General features: G+C 49.0%; 1 protein-coding gene across 1 annotated transcript; it reads left to right on the forward strand.

Annotated features, from left to right (window-relative positions):
* The first annotated feature begins 3,051 nt into the window (after positions 1-3,051).
* On the forward strand, positions 3,052-5,564 carry FOXI3 (forkhead box I3). The gene is made up of 2 exons (XM_054824839.1): positions 3,052-3,745; positions 4,975-5,564. Exons 1-2 carry the CDS (start codon positions 3,052-3,054, stop codon positions 5,562-5,564), a joined length of 1,284 nt encoding a protein of 427 aa, XP_054680814.1.
* The last annotated feature ends 18,861 nt before the right edge of the window (positions 5,565-24,425 follow it).

Here is a 24,425-nt window from a genome sequence, read left to right on the forward strand (position 1 = left end):
TTTCAGGTTTGTGTTCAGCTGTACACACCTGAGATTCACAACAGGAAAGTTAAGCCTGTACCTACATGTTCAGAGGAGCAGGGCCTTAGAGGCAAAGACAGTGTCTTCCTACAAGAGAGAAAAGTGCTTGCTGTGTTTGTGACAAGCACAACACCAAAGCGAACGGTGTGGCTAGCACAAGGCAAGGACGGGGAGGACCTTGCTCTCCTGCAGCACTTTTCCTCAGGAAGTCTTGAAACACTTTCCAAGGCAGCTGGCTGGAGAGGTTTGTGTGTAATCGCAGCTGGCTGGGGATACAGTTCAGCCCCGACTCCCAGATGCCATAGGCTCCCCTACCCGGCAGACCTCACGTCCACGCTCGTTAACACCGATGCTAACGAATGTCCTGGCGACTCGGGAGTAACAGAGTAATTTCACAGCATCGCTCAAGCCCAAGCCCGAACCTGCTCGCAGTGATGGACAGTAGCCTCAGACTCTTACCTTGAAACTGCTTTCGGTTTTGCATTTCGGCACCTCGCTTGCCAGCTTCTCGGTGCGTTTCTGAAAGGCAAATGCCTCCCAGAGCTCTCTGGAAAAAAGCCCTCTTTAGAAAGCAGAGAGGCAGAGCACTGGATCTCTTCATGCTGCTCTTGGCAGAAGGGAACAGCAACAGGTTTGTACTGAGAGCTGACGATGTTTCAAGGCAACACTGCGTGCTACTTGCAGGATAAATGCATTAAGAAAATTAAACATTTTTACAGCCGTCATGCCATCAAAGCTTTATTCTCTCCACTCTTTAATTTAAGTGTTGGTTTGCATATCCGTGCCATCCCAGCTATGTAATAACCTCTCTAGAGCTATTTTTGTTTCACGTTCCTTACTATCTAGTAAAGCAAGCTGGAGTTTTCTGAGGACACGCATTTTTATTAGAGCTAATTCAGCATTATTTTCTTACCCGTTTCCTTTGTTGGAAGCAGAGAAATCAACTAAAGAAAACTCGAAGGCAGCATACCATGCCTCTGAGGGAAACAGCCTTCCCCGCCCCGCCATAGCCGGGCTGTTCCTCTAGATGGCTCTGCCTTTGCCCAAATACATCAAATCCCTGAAGCAAAAATCGCAATTTCGAGCGCTACGGTGATACCACTAACTGCTCTTCTCCCTCCTGCAACGAGCGTGGGATTTTTTTTCTTGAGCAAACGGATGAACACAGATTTGTTGGAATTTTAGAGAATAACGTTTTCGGCTTAGCTCTTCAAACACAGAGGGAAGTTGCTTTTTAAAAATCTACCTGCTTCTTGCCCTTTAGATGCCCTTTCTAGTGATTTCCCCACAAACGGCTTGTTTTAAATGCCTGATGTCCGGTCAGACTTCAACTCAGCATTTTCCTGTAAGATCCTTCTCCAAAGAGATGCAGAGCTGTAATAAATAATAAAGGTAAAGAAGCAGAGAAGGGAAAAGACACCTTGCGAAACGTAATGTAAAATTTTCTCCTGCTGTTCTGGCTATCCAAATACACACGGTAAGCTCTTTCCCCAAAAGGTGCAAAATAAAATCAGCGACAGTGACAGAAACAAACAAAATAACACCACCAAAAACCCCCACAAACCAACCCCCAACCCTCAAAAAAACCAAAAAACTACCTTCCCTTGTGAGTAAAGGAGGAAACTCAAAATCCTAATTCTTAATCACGCTCACTTTTAAGTGATTCTCTGTTTCCAAGCTGTCTGTCCACTTGTTTTAAAACGAAATACAGTGGTGGAAATCCTGCAGTTATTACATCCCTGCTTAGATCACACAAGGGATGAAAATTTGGGATTGGAGGTAGCCCAGGAAAACTGCCCCGATTCAGCTTCGCTGATTTACATGTGCGTTTTTAACTATTTTATCGAAGACATAAAACCCAAAGGCTTTTCCCAAACGCTCCTGCTTCTTCAAAATCGTGATGTCAAATCAAGACGCTCGGCGCTTGCAACCCTGGGGAGAGCGCTTCGCATCTGTACCTGGAAAGGGGATTTTTATGCATTTTTACCAGCAGAGAACGGAGTAACAATCCCCTTTAAGACCCAGGGATTTACATCTTCTAAGAGACCGACAGAAACTAAATTCTCCCGCACAATTGAGCGTATATTTCTTGTTATACGTGTGGGTCTGATAGTGTGCTTTGCTCCGGACGAGGAGGATTTGCCGGAGCTGGTCCCCGTATAAACCCCCGGGGTGTCGGGATCGTTAAGAATACCGAGAGCTTTTTCTCTGCGAAAGGATGCGCTTTCCCTCAAGCTTCCCCCGAAGCACGAAAGCGAAAATCAACTTTTATTCATTAAATCGCGCCCCGCGACTGCCAGCCCTTTCCTCCCGCAGTACGAGCGAACACGCCGATGTTTATTTGTTTAATTTCGGGCAATTCCTTATCCAAAGCTAATTAACTGCGATCTCAGCCCCGGCTGTTGTAAGCCGCGCAGCAAAATTACACATAAATAACAGAGTTTAAGTGAATTTCACCCTTCGCGTTGCCGTCGGGGCAACCGCAGCGATGCTAATCTCCCCCAGACCTCAATTTCGGGGCCGGTTTCGGGGCCGAATGGATCAGGGACGATCGCATCCGTGGGAAAGGGGGATCGGATCCCTTGAGCGCCGGGGCAGCGCGGACAGACCCCCGGGATGGGGCGGGGGGGAGCGGGGACGGACAGCCGGGGCAGGGGGGGTGGGGAGGAGGCTCGGGGATGCTGCCCCCGCGCTGCCGGGAGCCAAATCCCTGGCGCCTCCCGCAGCTCCCCCCGCCGGTCCCTCCCCCATCGCCGCTTTTGGGGCCCGGCCTTGCCCCCCTCCGCCTCCCTTCCCGGCGCGGAGCCGCGCTACTGGCTGCTCCCTGCGCGCCGCCACCGCCCGCCCAGCCCCGGCCGCGGGCGGGGAGGCCGGGCGCACGGCAGCGCCTATAAGGGCGCAGCTCTGCAACCCCCCGGGATTTTTTGGTCTGGGGCCACCGGGGCCGCGGGCGCGGGGGGGGGGGGGCGCTGTCCGCGGGAGAGGACGGGAGCGGGGGGGAGCGCCGGCCGCCCTGCATGGCCAGGGATTATGAGCGCCGGTGAGTTGCAGCAGGCGCAGCCAAGAGCCTCGGCGCCGGCGGCCGCCCCCGCGCCCCCGCAGCCCCGCAGCGCCCAGGAAGCCCCCGACATGGCGGTGTACTGCAGCGAGAACTTCAGCGTCTACCCCCAGCCCAGCCTCCACCCGCCCGGCGCCGCTGCCGCCGCCGCCGCGGCCGCCGCGGCCGCCGCAGCCGCCGCCGCCTCCTCGGGGCAGCGGGCGGGCGGATACGCGCTGGGGGACTACGGGGCGCCCGCCAACGCCGGCTACCTGTGGGGCATGAACAGCCCCGCGCCCTACCTGCAGGGCCCGCCCGGCTCCGCCGCCGCCGCTCCCTTCCTGCCGCCGGCCTCGTACGGCTGCTCGCGGGGCGGGCAGCTGGTGGGCTCGCCCTCGGCGCCCGGCTCGCCGTCGGCGGGCGGCGCGGAGCTGAGCTGGCTGAGCCTGGCCAGCCAGGAGGAGCTGCTGAAGCTGGTGCGGCCGCCCTACTCGTACTCGGCGCTGATCGCCATGGCCATCCAGAGCGCCCCCGAGAGGAAGCTCACCCTCAGCCACATCTACCAGTATGTGGCCGAGAACTTCCCCTTCTACAAGCGCAGCAAGGCGGGATGGCAGAACAGCATCCGCCACAACCTCAGCCTCAACGACTGCTTCCGCAAGGTGCCCCGCGACGAGGACGACCCCGGTGAGGCCGCCGTGCCGGGTGGGAGGCTGGGCTGGGGGTGGGGGGCGCAGACCTCGCGGCGGGCACAGACCCCGCCGGCACCACCGTGAGGAGAGCGGGCGGCTGCGGTCCCCTTGTTCGGCGGGTCCCTTGTCCCCTCGGGGCCGGCGTTGTGAGGAGACCGGGCTCCCTTGTCCCCTCGGGGCCGGCGCTGTGAGGTGACCGGGCTCCCTTGTCCCTTCGGGGCCGGTGACATGAGGAGACTGGACTCACTGTCCCCTCGGGGCCGGTGACACGAGGAGAGCGGACTCACTTGTCACCTCAAGCCGGGCGCTGTGAGGAGACCGTCCTTGTTCGCCCCCTCGGGCCCGGCGCTGGCCTCCGCGGGAGGTTTGGGTGAGGGGGGGCTGGCCCCAGCCCTCTCTCCGAGCTGGCCGGGTGGGCTGACGCCAGGAGTGCCGGTTGTGCAAGGCCCGGCTCCTTCGGCCGTGATTCATGGCTCCCCTCCCTGCCCGCCGCTCGCCGGTCCGGCCCCGGGGCACAGCCGGTGCCCGGGAGTGGGCGGAGGGCGGAGGCGCAGCGGGACGGTGCTGGTCCGGCCCGGCAGGGAGGGGACGTCCCGGTCTGGAGCCTTTTGGGGGGACGATGTGGGGTCACCGCTCCCGTCAGGCCCGGGCGCAACCAAGAGGCGTGCGGGGACAGCTAATGCCGCCACAGCCCCCTCGCACTAAGTCCTGGGCATGGGGCACCTTGTCTGCAGCCCCACCGCGCAGTGCTGCCGGCCTGCTGTCCCCTCCGTGTACCTGGCGCCAGCCGCCTTTCCACCAGCTCTTCTGAGAAGAGCCATGGCAGGAGCACCACCTTGTCACCCACGGCCGAGATGGCTGCAAGTGCCCCTGCTTGCTGTGAGGCAGCCAGTGCAATGGGAGCCCCGCTTCAAGTTCCCTTCGGCTAGGTCTGAGGTAGAGGTGCACATCCTCCAGAGAGGCTTATGCTCTGTGATGAGAAGGTTCTGCTGTTCCATGTGGCCTTAAGGTTCACTTGGGCATTGGAGGGGTGGAGGTGATGATGTCCTGGAGCCAGGTTTTGGATCCTTGTTGTACTGGACAACAGGCAGAGGAAGAACGGGTGTAGGAGAGGTGTGGGTGCTGTGCTGATCGGACAAGACATGGAGGCCGCTTATCTGTGTGCGGTGGGGTTCGCTGTCACAGAAACTGACTTACTGTCTTGTTTCTCCTGTTTTCCACTAGGGAAGGGAAACTACTGGACCTTAGATCCCAACTGTGAGAAGATGTTTGACAATGGGAACTTCCGTCGCAAACGCAAGCGGCGCTCTGAGCCCAACGCCCCCGCGACTGCATCTGCGGCCTCCTCACTTGGGGGGCTGAAGGCCGAGGAAGAGCGACCCATCCCAGCCGCAGGCAAACCGTGTGGAAACAGCCCACCTCCAGAGCTGGACCCCTCGTCTTCTGCCAGGGACCATCCAAAAAGCTCCTCTCCCTCCGGTATCATTTCATCCACCCCTAGCTGCCTCAGCACTTTCTTCAGCGGCATGAGCTCCCTGAGCAGCGGAGGCAGCCGGCTGACAGGAGGTCTTGGCAGTGACCTGCATCACAGGAACTTCTCTGCTGGACAGCTGAGCAGTGGCACTTTCACCCCTTCCAGCAGCTCATCTCAGGAGGTGCCTTCGCCAGACCAGCTGCAGCGGGTTGCGGGACCTTCCCCCGCATACTACAGCTCCTTCCATCCCAGCAGCAGCAGCCAAGGAGCCCAGTACAACCACTACTACAACTTCACAGTTAACAGCCTCATCTACACCCGGGATGGAACGGAGGTGTAGGATGCTGGGGCAGTCGGCTGGTGAGCGCTGCAAAGGGAACAGGAGCTGCAGGTGTCTTTGGCAGCACGGAGGACCATATGCTTTTGCAAACAGCATTTCAATGTGGACACTTCCCAGGAGTTCTTCCAGGAAGACAGATCTTCTCACCTTTCAAAATAAGAACACCCCTTAAACACCAGCAGAAGGCAGATGCAAAGTCTTTTCCCCATCCTGGAAAATGTTAGGTGTTTTAGATGGCTTGTCATCTAAATTCTGCAGATGAAAGCGAACTGAGTCAGTGTTGTCAGAGGTTTCTAATCATGAATGTAGAATAAGAAGTTTAAAAACTATAACCATAAAGCGATATCAGCAAGATCCAAGCGTAGACATCCAGTGAGTCTTAGAAGAGAACAGGAAAAAAATGAAGAGATTTCTTATGAAGTGCCTTGTACAATGTATTAAAAAACTCTTCTGCCAGCAGTTGCCTCTGTAAGCCCTTGCTTTCTGCCCTGATCCTGCAACATGCAATGCACGGGGAGGGGAAACTCTGGGTAAACACCCACCCAAAACCTCCTCGAAACCCACGGAGGTTCACTCTGGTCTTCCTGTGTATGGCATATTGTACAGCCGGGGCTGTGTTTTGTAAAACAGTCTTTTTCCCTGAGCTTAGTACCAAAGATAACTCTAGCCATGCAGCTTTAGCACGAGAATAAACACTGGGGTATTTTTATACATATTTGTACGTAATGTAACTCTTCTGTACATATGTTTCTATGTGGTTTTATATTTGTAAATTATGCTCTGGAGCTGTACTTATTTATAATGTGTTTTAAACTTTGTTAAAGTTTATTTTACTTCGTTTCCCCTTCTTTTTTGTTGTTTTATTTGTTTTGAATTTTTTGTTGGTTTTGTTTTTGTTTGTTAGTGCATTAATGAAACTTCAGGCTGAACAGCTGTTGGGAATAAAACGTTAACAATTGTTAGATTTTTGCCTGGTTGTTCCTCACTATGTTTGAGGTATTTTACAACTCTGTGGGAGACAGGTTTTGCTTTCACGTGGTTTGGGATAAAAGGTGCAAAGATTTATGAATAATTTCATCTGCGCAGGAAGACAAAAAAAAAAAAACAAACTGCTCCGGGCCCAAAGCTGATTTGCAGCCTCTCATAGTCTCACTGTGCAGAGTGGGCACTCTGGGCTTTTTTATTTGTTTGTTTTTGTCAACGGTCTGAATTACAACTGTCCTTTTTCAGCCTGGTTTAGTAAAAAAAAAAAAAGCTTGAAAAAGTAAAAGAAGCAGGGCTGGTTCCAGCATGGTGCTAGCTAGCAGGAGGTATGAAGTCTTAGCCTGACCATTGGCTCGATGCATTTTGCAAATCAGTTTTCCAAAAAGGATTGCACCTGCATGAAGTATCAGGCTGGTTGAGAAGTCGGAGCAGTCATAGCAGGGCTCTGATGAGAATCCTTCCGGATTCATGCTGCTGGGCAAGGAGACTCCATCCTAGCAGCTGTTACGCAAAACGATCAACTCCCATGTGCTGTTTGTTGGGTGCTGTGTGGGGTAGAGCATAAATATAAATGTCTTCATGAGGACTGTAGCATCAATAATGAAGTTAAGCATGAAGTTGCAGCTATTTAACATATGCATCTGCCGTGATGTAAGGCCGTTCCTGCAGGCTATTCAGAAAATGAAATCGTTGGCAGTGCGATGCAGCGCCTCTTCACTGGCTACCTGCATAACGTACAGGGTAGTGATGCAAGACAAACCACTGCCCTGATCAAAAATATAATGGAGCCATGACGAAACGTCAGATGACTGCCATGTGTTTGGGATTGGGACCAAGTACTTTCCCCAGCGCTGGCCAACCGCCATTTGTGCAATAGCTGAGACCAGTGGGCGGGTAGCAAACTCCTGCCTCATCCCCCTCTCGCTCACCCCTTCCCAGCACAGATACCATCTTCCTGGCTTTAGGGGTAATTCCTCCGTGTCTTGATTTTTAATTGCATCTCAGGTGATGCAGTGGTAGTGCTAATGGGAGGGAAAGGGCAGACTGCCACTAGCGAAAAGCCAAGGTGGTCAGTCCTGTCCTGCTTAGGTTCAATCACACCGGCTGTGGAATAGCTTTATTTGGATTTTGGACTGCTGAGCTTGATCTAAAAGCAGTGGAGGGATTCCCAACACCTTCAAAAGATTTAGAGCTAGTCCTTAAGTCAGGAACAGCTTACTCGTATCTAAGTGACCATTGTACCCCTTCCCAGGCCTTAGCAAGCAGTGGGCCAATGTGGGACACCTGCATGTGTCCAGCTCATGCTCTTCCACCCAGAAGATTTGTTTCAGGGTTTACCCTCTGCCACTTCATCAGCTGTATATTTCTGCAGACAGTACCCATAAACATTTGCTCCTGAGGATCCCAAATCAGTGGCAAATTTGTGTTGCCATGTGGTCTGCTTCTGGCAGTATGTCCCCAGCAAATATCCATCCATGGCTCTACAGACCTTCTCGTGCCACATCAGTCGGATGGTGGCATAGCCAGAAACTGCCGGAGCAGAGCCAGGGAAGGACTCACCCACCGCAGTGCTCCAGCCTGGCTCCTGAGAGCGGTTGGTGGGCTCTAGGAGGTTTAACTGTCCCCACTGCACCTTTCCTGCCATTAGCACCAAGTCCTGCTCCCTCCAGGGAAAGTGAGCCCTTTGCTGGAAGCAGGGGCTGCGGCCCCTCCTGCGGACACGCCACCCCACAGGCTGCTGGGCTCATGATAAAGCAACCTGCCCAAGGGACACTTGAGAGTAGATTTCAGCAAATAGACACCTAGTCTGCAGAGAGGAGCCAAGTCAATGAGCTAATGGCAGCCTTTTAGGTTTCCTTTTGTCATTAAAAGAGACTCTTCTTTTAGCAAATCTTGGGAGAGGGATTGAGTTTAATGAAAGGCACTTAAAAGCAGCAGGGCTATTGTCATGGGCTTTGGGGATTTACTGCGATTCCTCCATTGAAGGAGGGGGGAGACAAAGGCAATTAGCCTGCTGGTCCTGCCCTGAGAGTCCCCACTCCCCTCTAAATGCCAAGGCCATGCCTGGGATGGGCAGTTCTCCATGACAATGAGCCTTTTCGCAGGGCATAGCCTGCTCCCACGAAGTCAGCAAGTCAGCGGAGAAATGTCCTTCCCTTGGAGAGAGGCTCAAACTTAAGGCTTCTGTCCTCTCTGCTCTGACAGCCCCTCTGTAAAGTGGCTTCTTCTGGCTTTGAGGGAGCAGTGATCTCATGGGGGGGTAGCTGGGAGCCTGCAGATCCTGTCTGCTGGACGCCAAACCTAAGCGTCACAGGAAGTCTCATCTTTGCTTGGTTTCTCCACTCTTTCTAGGCATCTAGAAGGATGCCACCTCATCTGGACAAGACTGATGCAGCGCAGCCATACTGGATGTGAAACCACGGTCGTGCTGATGACCGCAAGCATAACTGCCTGGTACCTCTGCCCTGTGCTGCCCATACCCTCTGACATTCCTGGCCAGGGACTGTGGCTCTTCCAGCTGAGGGTTGCACACACAACTAAGCTGTCCCTGCTTGAAAAGAAGTACAGTCCAAAGGCATTTCAAGAGACGCGTTGGATCGGTAACACAGATCCTTGTTGGCTCCTACGTGTGGCACTTCTCCAGCATGGGGTCGTTTAATTTTGCTCAGCGCTGGCCTTATCGACACGCCAGCAAAGGTTCAGGCAGGCACCCACTGCAGGTCTGCACTTGAGCTACTCCGCAGTACAAAGGCTTTGCCAGTACAGCTGGATCAGCCCAGTCCCCTAGAGGAGACCCAGCTCCCATCAACAAAGGAAACTCTTGTGCCAGTAAAGTTAAACCCCCCCACCCCCAGCAACACCGAGTATAATGTGGGGCGGTGGGAGGGGATTCAAGAGGCAGAACACAGCCATCCGCGCTGGGTTTCATCGCCCGCCAACTCTTTTGGAAATACGGCTTCAATTACTGCCACTGGCCATGGACTGTGGTTTGCATCTCCTGTGAAGGCGAAGGCTTTTGATTTGCCCTGTTGCTCACAAAGTCCATGAAAGTTGGCCACAGTACGTTGTGCCTGTACAGAAGGTTTTATTGCCTTTTTCACGCTGATTGGAGGTGATTTTTCCCTGCAATCTTTAGGAATAGTTCAAAAGATGTAGTAGTGTTCAAGGAAACTACAGATATCCTGCCCTCGCCCTCTCTGTATTTCTAGCAATAGAAAATCTTCATCAGACTTCTTGAGATAAGGCCCCACAAGCCCTGAAGATCTCACCTGACTTTGAATGTGATGTATCTAAATTCTGCCCTGCTCGTTCATGGTCCTGTCACTCTCGTTCTGATAGCACACAAAACAAGAGGGACAAAGCCTCATTTTGTAGCTTGACCTAAGAGAGGCAAGATGAGAATCAGGCCTGGTTGATGGCACATGGATGGCTGATGCCTCAGCTAGAAATAGCTGTGCCAGATGGAGACTGCAATTGTTGGGAAATCGTTGTTTCTCCTTAGGCTTTGGCAAAATAAAAAGACTAGTTTTATTATCCTGTTAAAAAGTCCCTCCAAAACAGATTTTTGTTCTCAATTACTTTTTTTCTCTGATTGTTGAAAGAAGAGAACATGGATTTACCTTTTCTTTTTCCTTCTTTTTGGCAGAAATCTCCATCAAACTGAACTTTCCCCCCTACCCCCCAACATTTTCTGTTAAAAAGAAGGTTGATGGAATGTTTTTGACCAAATTACCGAGCGCAATATTCACCTGGGTAAGGTGACGAGAATTTGCCCCTCAAGGAATAACTGAAGTGTAATGTAAAACATCAAAGGTGTTGGGCTTTTTTTTTTTTTTTTACCTTATACCTGTGCTATCTCTGAATCATATCAAATAATCTTCTCGTTTCATAACACCATACAATGCAGGCTAAAAGTGTATGTGATCTGCTTTGTGTACTGCTGAATGGATGATTAAACTGTCTAACCTGAGGGATATTCATCCAGGGCCTGCCCCAAACACAGTGAAGTCAGGGGAAAGACTCCCACTGACTTCAGAGGGCTTTGGAGCAGACCCATAATCAGCCAGGCTCTAATATACTTCAGGTGGTGTCTACGAGACTGCCTGGGGACACGTAAAAGGAGCTAAAGATTGCACATTTGTGAATTAAACATCGTAGGCCTGATCCAGGCAATTGGCTGCCGCAGGAGAGCGGAAGCCGTCTGCCCCGTCCGCCCGGGCTCCTCGGATCATTTTCCCTTTCCTGCAGCCCATTGTGTCCAGGATTTATTGACAAAGCAAAGCTCTCACCGTGCAGCCAGTCCACGTTTGCAATAAACAGTGACAAATCAGGTCAGGACAGATGGTTAATCTGCACTTGGACCCTTCAAGTGGTGCTGATTTTATATCTAATTAAAGTAAATAGTGGAGCTGAGCTGTGCCATTTCCCTCCCAGGCTGGTTTGGAGGGTGGCAGAACCCACACCTCGCCCTACCACTTCGGGGCTACCACAATCAGAGATCCTGAAACACGCAGGGTTAATGCCTCAGCTCCAAGAAAGTGGAGGGAGTCAAAGTTTGGGCTTCCTTCAGCAACGTGAATGACAGTCAAACGGGGCCAAGTTACATGGGGAGGGCAAATTATGTTATTTGCATCCATGTAAGTGGTCTTCTAGTCTAGTCAATGGACATTTAGTGAAGCTAGACCAGAGGAGGTGGAGGTGCCTTACTGGTGCTGGAGATGGCCTGGGGATCTTCTTGCTTCAGAAGGATGGAAGCTTGTAGGCAGGCAAGATGGGTTCATAGAAAGGAAACCCACCAGGCATTAGGAAATGCAAAGACTCTCCATCTTTAGGTAGAAAGTTCCTGAACTGCAAAGTGTTGGAGCACAGGAATATATTTTGGGGAAGTACCGCTGAACAGGACAGCCTTTCCTGGGCAACCAACCACCTTTCAGGACTGTGAGTCAGGACAGTGAGTTTGACAGTCTGATCCAGCACAGCCATTTTATGTTCCTATATTTATAGCAGTGTAGCTGAAAGCATCATTTCAAGTTTCCATCTTAGTACAGGCCGATGCAGAGCTTTGGCCAGTCCTGTTGATTTGCATGAGCACTGAAAACACTCAGCTTGCTGCAGCAGTTCTCACCCTAAAAAAAAAAAAAAAAAATTGGCTAAGTTAGGGCAGATGAGTTGTTCTTTGCAGGTGCCTATTTTCCTGCATCCAGTGCAGCAGGAGCCTGGACACCTAACTTAGGCCAAGCTTTTAGACCTCCTCCAGGCAGGAATGCATGAATGTCTGCAGATATGGGCATCTGTCATATGCGGTCTTGTATCTGGTTATAAATAACACTACGGCCATCAGGGATGGAGAAGTCCAAGGAGTTTTCAAAGCAGGCCACAGGGCTAATCCATAGGTGAACCTTCTTGGTCATGGGAGAGATATGGGAGAAGAAAACTCCTGCACAGTATTTCCTTCTCCAATGCAGCAGCATCTCAGCTTTGCTTTGGTTCATTCAGTTCTGGGAAGAACCAGGGAATTTCTTTGAGGTGGGACAGGAGGGTTTGATGAGCTTTTTTTACTCATTATATTCCTGTTCACGCACTGCCCTCATCAGTGCAGGCACCTTCCAGCTGTGCAACATGATCGATATGTCATGTGTATTCTCTCTTTCCTGCTACAAGAAATGCTCATGGAGCGTAAAGCTTTTGGTTTTGCAGTGAGATACTGTTTCCTACATGTCCAGGCTGCTCTGCCTAGCTGGGCAACAGCAGGAGGTAAGATTTGTGGTGCACTGCAGCTCCCAATGGGACAACGTTTACTGGGCACACGGAGAAGTGCCATCTCTTACCTACACAGCAGCTCCACTGCACCCTAAGCTGTCCCCAGCACCTGGGGAAGCAGTTTTGAAATAGCGAGCCCCAGTCATTATCTGATCATCAGCATCAAAACCATCGCATGTCTTAGTGGCAGAAGGTTGGACAACCTTTGCTGGGAAACCGAAGAGCAACACTGATGAGAGAACTATGGCAGGATGCCCTGGCCTTGCTCTGGAGAAGTTTCATTAGGGCTCATTTCAAGTTCAGGGAAACGGATTCAGATCCTAGTGAAGACAATGTGAGTTTGTGGCTTTCCCACAAGTTAGCAAGTGAAAATAAAACGTAGTCTCTTCAGACAGAGCTCTCAGTTCACGGGAAAGGTAGGAACCACTTTGTCCCTGTTTGCATGTAAAGCTACGTGAGCGAGTGGAGAGCAGCTGGGTTCAGTAGCCAAGGCAGCGTGCTCCTAAATGTGGATATATGTTGTCAAAAGATAATAAGAGCTGTCATACTTTGGTGGAGAAAAAATTGATGTTGTCTTCTTCCTCTCCAGCATTTGCAGCTTATCCTTGGCAGCACGGCAGGGAAGCAGACCTGACAAGAAACCCAGGTGACCCTTCAAAGTATCAGGGAATACCTTTATTATAATTGAACAAGGGATTGTATTTATTTTCACTGTCGCTGGCAGGGAATATGTGAGGAGCGGGAAGACTAGAGCAATGAGCATGTCATGAATGTTAAGGTCATTTTATCATAGCTCCAAATGCTGTTTCTTTCCAGACAGCGGCTGCTTGTCACTGTGTGAAACCTTATTCCCTACCCTGGAAAGGTGACAATCCAAAGAGACAAGTACGACTGAGGAAGTGTTACTGGCCCCACTTTACTGCAAGAGGTCAAGGAACATCATGGGAAAATGATTAACTTGCTAAAGGTCACACAGTACTATGGTGGAGTTAGGTGTCAAATCCATAGATCCTAATGCCTCCATCACAAAACTGTCCTTTCCCCGCTGAGTCAGCCTGAAACACCCCGGCATGGCTCCAAAATTGGTGCTTCTTCCTTGGTGCTGTTACAGAAAAGCACAATGGATCACAAAATTTCTTACCTAAATCTTACCTGTGCTTTACACAGGAGCATGGGTGCTGCTGGGGGAACACCACTCCTGCCTAGGGAATCCAGCAGCATTTAATCTTCCTCCCTCCAACCTCCACAAGTCACCCACGCAGCCGGAGACTGGTTCTCTCCCAAGGGATTTTCATAGTGTGTAAGACCTATTCTTAACCACAGGACAACTGGAAATGTGCTAAACCTGCCAGAAATAACACCAGCAGCTGGGAGCTGCAGTGACCAGAATCTTGGGATCCATTTGCATGCAATACCAATCTGCTCAGGTTTTATAGTAGCAATATTTAGTTTGCATGCCATGATCTTAAGAAGAAAGGGTTAAAATGTGTTACGAGCCGAATCCTGCTCCGGAGATCTGATAATCTAATTACAGCAGTTCAGGTCCCTTCTCTACCCCCAGCGCAATCATGTTTGCATCCAGTAGTGATACCGATCTGATTCCACCCAGTTTGAGCTCTCTCCAAGCAGCAGCCTTGCTCCTTGTGTAACACGTGCTGCTTGCACTTGTGCACCTCCACGTAGCTGCTGCAGTGCACAGAGAGCATCTGCTCTCCTTCTTCCCGGGGGTGGGGGGTGAGCTTTTTCCCCAGTTTTTGGTAGACAGATGAGCTCCTGACCTCTGGTTTGATGAAATGCTTTGGATGCAGGAATGCTGCTTTCCCCTTGCCACTGGCAATCTATTTCCTCTAGGAGAAAGTGATGCTCGGTGCCTCTGTGGGGAGGGTGCTGGAAGCAGGAAGAGGGATGACTTATGAACTGACCTCAGAAGTGGCCTTTGCCTGGCCAAGCCACCACAACTAGATCCTCAGCTGCTAGGAGGTGTTGGTTCAATAAGTCTAGGAGAACGTGTCAATTTGCAGCAGAGGAATTGCCCCAGCGCACTTCACGTCAGACGTTTCACCGCATGACTGTACAGAGCATATTTCCCCTGCTTCTTACAGAACTTGGACACCTCACTCACTCATAGACACCCACCTGCAGACACATACGATTCAGTGTCTTATGTGCAAGCTGCGTCCTGCCCTCCCTGCCCACCTACATGTCTGGCTCTCAGATCCTCACCAAAACTCCTCAACTCTTCCTAAGAGTGGGATTAGTTTCACCAACTGCAGGCGTTTCCAGCGCAGATGTTTACATCTGAGCTAATCACCCTTGTCTCCCTTTTGAGCTGAAGGAGAGAATTTGGGGCGATGCACCTGCTTTTCTTTTTTCTTTTTTTTTTTTCCTTTTTTTCCCAGGTCTCCTTCAGGAATGGATGAATCAGTCCCTGGATCTCTATTGCAAATGGAGGGGGGCAGATCTGCTTTAGTCAGCTCAATTCCCTCCCTGCAGTACTGCAAATATCATGAAAGCCATCAAGGTCATGGAGGGCAGAGGCCCAAATTAGTGCCTCCCCCAGAGAAACAGTTATAATTCATCAGCCCTGGCCTTCAGACCGTGCTGCTGAGTGCCCAGACAGCGAGGTGGCAGATGTGGAGGGAGAGAGGGGTTAAGCGAGATAAGAGAAACCCATCAGGAACCATTCATTCATTTCACTGCCTGTGGAAGAGGTCTTTTTTCTTTTGCTCTAACACCTAGAGAAACCACTGTGTTTCTCTAATTGTTGAAGGAATGAGGCCAAGTCCCTCTTCTGATGTAAATCCCCCTGGATGCATCCCGCTATTCACAGTACGGACAACTTCATTTGCTCTGAAAGCAGCACAAGGAGCCACGCTGGGCCCAGGTTGACTGACTGACACTGAGAAATATAATTCAATAGCTCTGATTCTTAAATGCTGCTCAAGCAGTGAAGAGAAACAGCCTGCATGGGCTCTTCTAACCACTGAGTTGCTCCAGTTGTGTTTCACGGAAGGATGCAGGTGGGTTTATTTTCTGACGAATGCGGGCTTTCCACCAGCATTACTGCTTGGAGTCACCACCAGCCCTAGGAGGTAAAGGGAAAATCTCTTTGTCCTTTCCAGGAGCCAGTGGGGGCAGAAGGTCCTCTGTGTTTTCCTCCCCTCTCCTCAAGGTTTTCACCGTAGGGGAGGAAGATCCCCCAAGCCATCCTTTCACATTGTGTTTCCAACACCTGGCTGGTCAAGAAAAATCAGGGCTGGGCACACTAAATCACATTCAGACTTAAATCCCTTCCAAGTTTATTAAGATTTTCCAAAGCTTAACTACATTTCTAATTGTCCCCCCACCTGTATTGAAATGTACTGTATGTGTTAATCTCAAATTCTTTTCTCTTTCCATAATCTTTTCAAGTTTTCCTGCACTCAGGCAGTAAATCCAATTAGGTCCATGGGTGTTAGTAGAGAGCCAAATTTACTTTTCAGCTCTAGACATTATTTTTTTCTTTTTCTTTTTCTTTTTATTTTTATTTTTCTTCTTCTTCTTCTTCTTTTTCTTCTTCTTTTTCTTCTTCTTTTTCTTCTTCTTCTTCTTTTTCTTCTTTTTCTTCTTCTTCTTCTTCTTCTTCTTCTTCTTCTTCTTCTTCTTCTTCTTCTTCTTCTTCTTCTTCTTTTTCTTCTTCTTTCTCCTTCTTCTTCCTCCTTTTTTTCTCCTTTTTCTCCTTTTTCTCCTTCTTCCCTTCCCTTCCCTTCCTTCTCCTTCCCTCCCCTTCCCCTTCCCCTTCCCCTCTAAACCTTTCCAGAAGTTACACCAGTACCAGCGTTCTGCTCCTCTGCACGTTCCCCTTTCTTGTGTAGGCTGAAAATGCTGGAGGTAGAGGTGTGGCAGTGATGTTTGATCTTATTTCACATTAAAATCTACGGAGGGCAGATCCCCCCACGCACACCTTCATCTTGAAGAGCATCCTACTCAGTGAGTGCTCTGCCAGAATGAACAGGCAGAGTAAGGTAATACCCGTTGTAAGTAGGGCTGGCAGGATCGGTCCTCAAGCCAGCTGCCATCCCTGCAGGGTGTAAAATCTGTAGCCTCCTCCAAAACAAAGGTGAATGTGATGGCACTGCTTTTAGACAGTTCGTGCAGTTCATGCCTCAAAGCATATTCTGGTTCCAGCTGAGGATAAAACCTCACCAGGATTTTGCCTGCATCTCCCTTTGAGGTATATCTCAGAGCTGCCCGTGTTGTCCCTACTTGATTCCTATCAGGGCAGAATTAGGCACTTAGGAGCATCCTACTCTGTAGCCTTTTGACTTCCCAAATACAAATGAATGGTAATTATGCAGTATCTGATTATATAAAATAGAGAGGTACTTGGAGAAGGTGAGTGCATTAGGGCATGATAAAGATGAATCAGGTGTGAGGAGCATGCACTCCCCAAGATGGCAGGGGAGCTGCAGGATTGTCTCTGATGCACTTACTGGGGTTTAAACAAACCCTTCCTTTTTTGTTACAAACACCGAATAGTTTCCTCCCAAAATGTTTTGAATGTCACTACATGGAAGCAGCACTTCAAACCTGTTTTCTGCTGCCCACCTTGGTGCCCTGGGAAACACCTAGTCATTTTAATGCCCTTAGATCTCAGCTCCAGGAGCTCACAGGGGCATGCCGGCCCACCCAGGCACACTGTCCCGTTGCAGTCATCTCCAGGGAAAGCGCAACTTTCTTGCAGTCAGGTCCTCCACAGGACTTCTGAGCAAGAGCCCATGATGAGGGAAGAGAGCAGCTCACAGGAGGGCAGGCTGGAAGCTTTAAGGAGCAAAGCTTGGGGTGCTCTCTACATGTCATGCCCTGCTGGGGACAGATTTTAAGCTGAAGAGCAGAGAAGTAGAAGCCCTTGCCTGTGCAGGCTCACTTTAGAGGCAGTATGCATAGCAGGGAAGACATGTCATGTCTGTCCCCAGGGCATGGAGAGGTCACCCAGCTCCAGCTGAGCATGGATGCGGGAGCTAGAGCAGCCAGTCCTAGGTCTGGTTCCTGTAGTGCCACCAAGCTTTTACTTGAGAAGATGTACAGTGGAGGCCTCCTCCATGGTGGTTCATGGGTTGCGCGCTGGCCAGCAGAGAACCATATCTTGGCTGCTGTGGTGACAGGTACCATCACCACCATTAGTGAACACCCAGAGATCAGTGGTGCTTCTCCAGGCCCTCCTTCCCCAGCAGGTTGGACTGGGATACTTAGACGTGGAAAAGACATGGACAGCTGTGAAAAAATTCAGAGAAGGCCAACAAAAAAGCTAAGAGAGTGAGTGAGAAACAGAGAGAATAATTGAGTGTGAATAGCATGGCAGACAAGCCAGAAACATGACCAATACCTGCAGGTCTGAAGAGTCAAAGGGCAGGGAGGAAACGCAGAGGATTGTGTTAGTGGGTATGAAACGAAATGCAGTCAGCTGAAATACAATGGTTACTCCCCAGCTCCCCCAGCTCCAGTATTTATGATAATTTTAAGGGCAATGTTTGCTACAGACATTTGGACAGAATGGCCCCCTGGGAGACCACTGAAGGTTTCTGAGGAAGAGTGGTTTCTGTACCTGCTCCTAACTGACCTAGCCATGAAGGCACTTGACATCACCTCCGTGACAAACAGCTTGCAATGTCTCTCCAGCAGCTTTCTGAGAGTCCATAGCTGTGAAGATGCACTGCTTTCATTTCACCCACCTCTGCTGCGCCCACACAGAGCACAGGAGTCCTTACACCGGCAAATCAGTACGTCTTCTAAGGCTCCAGTAATGTGCTTCATGAGTATCGATCTATTTGTCTCACTAAGTGCTTTTCTGGCCTGCTGTATTGAGGCTTCCCATACCTTAGGAAAGGACAATCTTTTCCTCTCCTACATTACAGGGGGAAATTCTTGTGCAAGCAAGAAGGGCTTGCATTGAAATTACTGGCAGAGGGGCATATAAGGTGGTGCATTCAACAGCTGGTTGTGAAGGTGGCATTATTCAGACTTTTCCTCTTGCTGGCTCAAATGGGATGACATTCCCTCCGCCTGCCCAATGCTGGACGTCAAAGGGGAAGGATTTCCTTCTGAAATACGGTATGGAGCCTGGGGTCATCCCACCTGAAGGCACGCAACCTGATCTTTGTCCAGCTGCAGCAAGAGGTGGGTGCCTTGCCACTCACCTGGACCTTTCCTGGAGGGTCTCCAGACAACCCCAAGGTTTCATGCTGACTGCATGCTGCAGGGTGAATAGCCTCCTTGAAGTGGATCTAGGCAAGGCAAATTTCTCAGCGTACCTTCAAAGCACTGGTGGTGCCAGGAGGAGCTCGCTCCAGCTTGCCCAATGATGTTGTGCTTGTAAGTCCCAGAAATTTGGACCTGGGCCTGACATAGGCGACTTCCAACTCAGCAAGGTTGTACAGATGCCAAATAGCCAGAGGAAGGACTCTGAGCACCCCAAGATCCCCATAGGTAGGATGGGTTAGGAATGTAGTCATTGCCTTGCTGGGATCAGACCAAGGTCCAACTCCTGCTTATTATCTGCTCCTTTATGAGAAGGAGGATTTCAGTCTTCCTCCCTGACTCCAACCTATTTTAATTTGGGGTATTCTTGTGAGCATAAGAAATAGCTAATACCCTTTTCAAATCCCCTAAGCTCTGGGCAAGAGTGATGTCTAACAGAGCAGGATCTGATAGCCCAGCTGCACCTATGTGGAAAGACTTTTCCTTTCCTTGGGTTTCAATGTCTTCCCTTTGAATTTGTGATAACACTGCTTTGCTTCTGCATTATAATAATTGGTGAGATACCAACCTACCTGGTTTTACTGACTTGCACAGCTGCTTTTATGAAAGCCCGTCCATTTAAAAGCACAAGAACATACACCCTATGCCTATGGTTGGCCTGAGAAGAGGAACCAGAGCCATTTCAAGATGTTTTGTTTGCTCCTATAGCGTGATGCACTGAGGAAGGGATGCATGGTGGTCTGCACAGCCTCCTTGCCCAGGAGAATATGACTGGCTCCACTAGCACTGTCACTGAGTGAGCCAGGGATGAGTTTGTGTTGAGCTGCTCCTGGGGGGGCACTGCTCCACCAGCGCATGACACCCCCACACTGCACTCATGGTCACCCATGGTGGTTAGTAGCAGCAGCTCTTCGTTTGGTTCATTTTCTACTAACATGTCTGGCTGTTTGCAACCACAAGAGGAGATGGTTCATTAGAGGAGCCACTCCTACCTCAAGACCCTGTCTGAATTTAACTGAGATTCATCTTGGATGTTTCCTTTTGGTGGGTTACCTCAGGGGTGACTCTGTCCTATTCATATTAGGCATAGTCTTAACTGTGGTATAAACCAGTTAGCTTTAGCCCTGAGGTCATGGCAAGGTGGCAGTGTAGTGCTCTCAGCATCCAAAATGTCCTGTGATTGGATAATGCGCACAAGGACATGTGACATAACCTTGACATAACCTGAACATGCGCCATGAGGGCTGGGTACCCACATATCCCCCTGCTCCCATGTCCTGCCACCGTAAACACGGATAATCCCCAGCTCATGCTCACTCGGTCCTTCTGAAAGCACCTCATGAGCTTGAATTTAAGTTCTGCTTTATGACCAAGGGAGCAGAATCCTTTGCAAAGCCCCAGTAATCATAATACATGGAAGCAGAATTGATACATGTGGGCTTTTTCTATCACTCAATTAAATGGTTAGTTTATGCAACATGCCGTCTTTTTGAATCAAAGCTGGGTCACTGTTAGGCTGAGGTAACATTAATTATTTTTCCGCTTGTCGGATCCCATGAAAAGGATGTGAAAATGGCCTGTTTATGAAAGAGTGCGGGCAAAGGCTGTGAGCTGATTATGTCAAACATATTCAAAGCTTCCTCTGCAAAAGGGATTGTGATCAACAAAGCATAGCCCACACCTGCACCCATTTCACAATGAAAGCTGTTAGGCCCATGAAGCTACTGGGGGAAAAGAGAGGTTGCATTAACCCTTTTGGGGAAGGGGGTCCTCCACTGTAAGATTTACACACACACACACCGAGTTGCTTTTCTTGTTCCCTCAGGTGGATCCCAAGAACACTAAACCAGTCTTTTCCACCTAACTTTTTTCATGCATGGGTTTTTCTAAGCTGGGTGAAAACATCACACTGCTGCATTTTCTCCTGCTCTTTGCTGATCTCCAAGGGAAGTTGCAGAGAGGAGCTATCTGTGCTGGAAGAGCAGGAAAGCAGTGCAAGCTCAGACCTCAGTCCCAAAAGAAGTTCTGTTCATGGCGATCCCGGCACCCTCAGAGTAAGTGCCTATCACACGAAACACACTGCTGGAGTCATGTCATCTCCTTAATAAAAAATGTAGCTGCTTGGAAGGCAGGAAGCAGAAGGGATGTGCTCTCAGAGAAAGTTGAACTAGATCCTAACTGCAGGGTACCTATCCCATTTTCTTGCAGCCCTGTTGGATATACTACAGCTGGATAAGATGGTCTGAATTCAGTATTGAGCCTGGCTGGAGCAAGAGGTTGGACCAGAGGTGTCCTGCAGTCCCTTCCAACCCAGATGATGCTGTGATATGCAGAGCTGTGTCCTCATGAATCCTCATCAGATTCATGAGGCTGAGCGCGATCTTGCATCTGCTGCATTACGAGGGAATACGGGACAGAGCAATGTGCCATCATACCTCTCTGCAGTCTTAGTATGTTCTTCCTTCTCTGATGTGGGTGGCAATGCTAAGGGAAATGGAGTTACAGCAAGTGTGACTTCCTTTGGCAGTCTGTGGTGAACCCCAGCCAGGTCACAGTGCAAGCTCAAAAGGCAAAGCCAGAGTATTCACCTGGCATTTTCTGCAGCACCCCAGGAACTGTGCCACGGGAGAGCTGAATGCTCAACTTCTGCACACGGAGCCCCAATATCTGCTCAGAAATCCTTCTCTTTGGAGTTCCTAGAAGGTCACAATCCCAACCGTGTGGGAATTTTCAATTAACACTGTTAGCTAATACAGATGAGCTCTCCATGAGCAGATGAGCCCAATGACAAACTCCCGTGAAGTCAACTGAAATCAACCATTGCGCGAGGGAGGTAAGATCCACCACAGGGTAAAGATGATGCTAAAACTTCAAGTTTCTGTTCACACTTCCTGTGGTTCAACAGATTTTGCTGGCTCTATCCTCTAAATCCTTTCTGGCTCATGTGCCAAGTCAATATTGTTTTATGGGAAGACCTAGGACAATCCTTTAATTCAGCAAAACTTCTACTGATTAATGTAAGAATTCTGCCTTCATAAGGATGCTATGGACTAATTGTATTTGTTCTAATTAATGCTCATGAGGGGGGATCTAGAAATGCCCTGATAAGCATCACATATTATAAAACCAGATTAAGGAAAATGTCCTCCTGACTCTTTTCAAGGTTGAAGTCTTCCCTGATACATTGCATATCGTGATGGCAAAAACCTGCTCCTCTTGCAAGTATTAAGACACTTCCAGAATGATTTTCCCATGTGTGCTCATTTAAAATAATGTTGGTATAGTTCTACCCTGAGCATGGAGAAAAAGTAATTACAGAGCACAATAAACCTCTAAAACTCAGATATTTTAATATCTTCAGGTCTGGCTTCAGAGTCTTTAAAGATAAAATGCTACAAAAAGCATTGGCGAAATGCTTTGACTGGGTTGTAGTCTTTGGTTGGGTTGTAATCTAATCTCTGGGCCATGCTAATTGGAAGTGAGTAAGAAAGTAGGGCACATTACAAAGAGGTGTCAGTGATCCAGGTGAGGCAGTGAGTAGGTCATTTTCCATTATCAAATGTTCTAAAAGATACTTTAACCTTGTTTGGAAACAAACAATCAAACAAAACCTCCGAATACCTAATCTAGCAATCCTCATAATTAGCATGGAGCAAGGAAAAGTGAGTTTGGTAAACATGAACTCAACTAAGAAACTATTCTTGGTTAATATGAACAGCGGTTGTTGGAATAATTGTTTTCTTGCAAAAATCATTCTTTTTTCTGTCGAAAATTTAAATCCTTTCCCTCAGGAGTTTAAAATAGGTTCAAATGTTTAAAAGGGGTGGAGACTGAGAACACCTTAGTTTAAGAAATGCTAGGAGCTCTTTTGACAGTGTAATGAAAGCCATGTTATAAACGATGAAGAATAGTCAGTTTGATTACGATTATGTATAAATACACTAGATCTCTCAACAGTATTTGCAAGGGTCATTACACAAATCAAACTATGGCTTTCTGCACAATAGTTGGTTCAGTCTTGAATACACCTCTTCAGAAAACCAGAATTTCCTGCTCACAGGAAATTCTCTTATTTCAATTGTTTATTTCTAAAACTGGAGTTAAAAACCAAAATACTCTCATTTTCCTGGAAATAACACTATGTAAAATGTTCATGAATTGAAAGTGTCAACATGTGGATGTATTCTCAATTTTTTTTTCCTAAAATTTCAGTGTTTTAATGTTCTAAATAGTAATTCAAGCCAAAATGTTTGATTTTTATTTTGATTTTTTTTCCTTAGGAAAAAAATTAAAAATGCTTTTTAAACTGATATTTACTCATGACAATTTTGAGGGGAGAAAATGGTGAGCTAGGACCAAACCAGCTTCAAAAAGGACTTAAAAAAAATCATTGAAAAATGTAAAAATGAACCCTGCCTGAAGAAAAGTTTCTTTTTTCAGGAACTGTTATTTAAAAGCAAAGCCCTGCTCTGGCTGACAGCAGGTGTTAATGCCAATGGCCCTGTTGGTCTTCAGCAGCCACTGCAGCTTCTTCCCCTCCAGTCTCCCCTGCAGGTTGGACTTCGCCAGCTCCAGGCACTGTGAGATTGTGCCAGTGCTGCATAGGCTGGTTTGGACACCATTGCAACATCGCTAGCAAGTCTTCTTGAGCAGTCCCCTATTACACATAGAGACTCATTTTTTTCTGAAGAATATTTCTGCTGCTGGAGTACCTACTGAGGTGCAGCATGCTTAGGGGCCAAATACGTGAAGCTCATCTGATCAGAAGTAGGTGTCTACCCAGCCAGCTTCTCTGTCTGAGCCAGCCCCCTGGGCTTCTCTTCTCATCAGAGGAGAGAAACTGGATTTCTCAGAGCCTGACTCCATCGCTCTTTAATTCAACCTCTGCATCTGACTGATGAAACATGCCCTACTTTGCTTTGTTGACTATGGAGGTATAAAGGTGGGATGGACAGCTCGGAAGTAGACATCTACAATGCAGACATCTGCAATTAGACAAGATGAGTCCTGCCTATCTATCCACAACTGATTTGGCTATTCCTCTTCCTTTTCATGGAAAGCCACTGAAATGCCAGCCAACCAGACCAGGAGCAGGAAAGCTCCTCAGTAAGTGCTCATCACATTTACCCCCTTCAACATCTGGGACATCAGCACTGTGAGCTGCTTTTCCTCAAGGGCTTTCCCTTTCAGCCGGGAACTGAAGTGAGGACTCAACCCCTGTAATAGCAAAGATTTTGGAACTCTGATGTGGTTACAACTCAAGCTCAAGCAGAGGGGCAATCTAGCTAAATTATATATGGGCCACAAACAGCATAGTTTTTTCTGGATTTGGCATATATACCCTCCATTATTCATCCCCTTGTGCATACCACACCCTTGAGAAACACCGTGAACCTCTCGCAGCCCGGTCCAGAAAGACCAGTGACCCTATCCAGGTCATGTCCAAAAACCCTGTCCTTACTTTAGGACAACTACGGAGTCCCACCATCATCTGCAGATTGCTTGGCAGCCAAGATAGCACAAACATCTCAGAGGGAAGAAGACGATGGACAGATATCTGCAACCTCTTCCTCCTGGGCATCCCCCCTGTCATCCTCACTGATGGTGTTTTTTCATGTGGGTTTTTTTGTTGGTTTTTTTTGTTTGTTTGTTTTGGGTTGGTTTTTTTTTTGAGTCCACAACAGGTAGGGAATGGAGTCAAAAGGTAACTGGTTGCTTATCTTTGGATTTCAACCTGGAGGTGTAGCTTCTCCACCTTATTTGTATTTCTCCTTTTTCCATGGCTTTCTCCAACATCTCAAATAGCAGATGTAGTTACTGTTCAGAGGAAATGCCAGCAGGTCATTTATTGACTTTTCCTCTCCTCCTAGGGCTCGACTC

Source organism: Grus americana, chromosome 4 (assembly GCF_028858705.1).
Source record: "Grus americana isolate bGruAme1 chromosome 4, bGruAme1.mat, whole genome shotgun sequence".
Taxonomy (NCBI): Eukaryota; Metazoa; Chordata; class Aves; order Gruiformes; family Gruidae; genus Grus; species Grus americana.

Excerpts from the sequence above, each read along its gene's own strand:
- FOXI3 (XM_054824839.1), top strand. The coding sequence starts at position 3,052 with ATGAGCGCCGGTGAGTTGCAGCAGGCGCAGCCAAGAGCCTCGGCGCCG. Across the intron at positions 3,746-4,974 it reads CCGCGACGAGGACGACCCCG|GGAAGGGAAACTACTGGACC; the intron begins GTGAGGCCGCCG and ends GTTTTCCACTAG.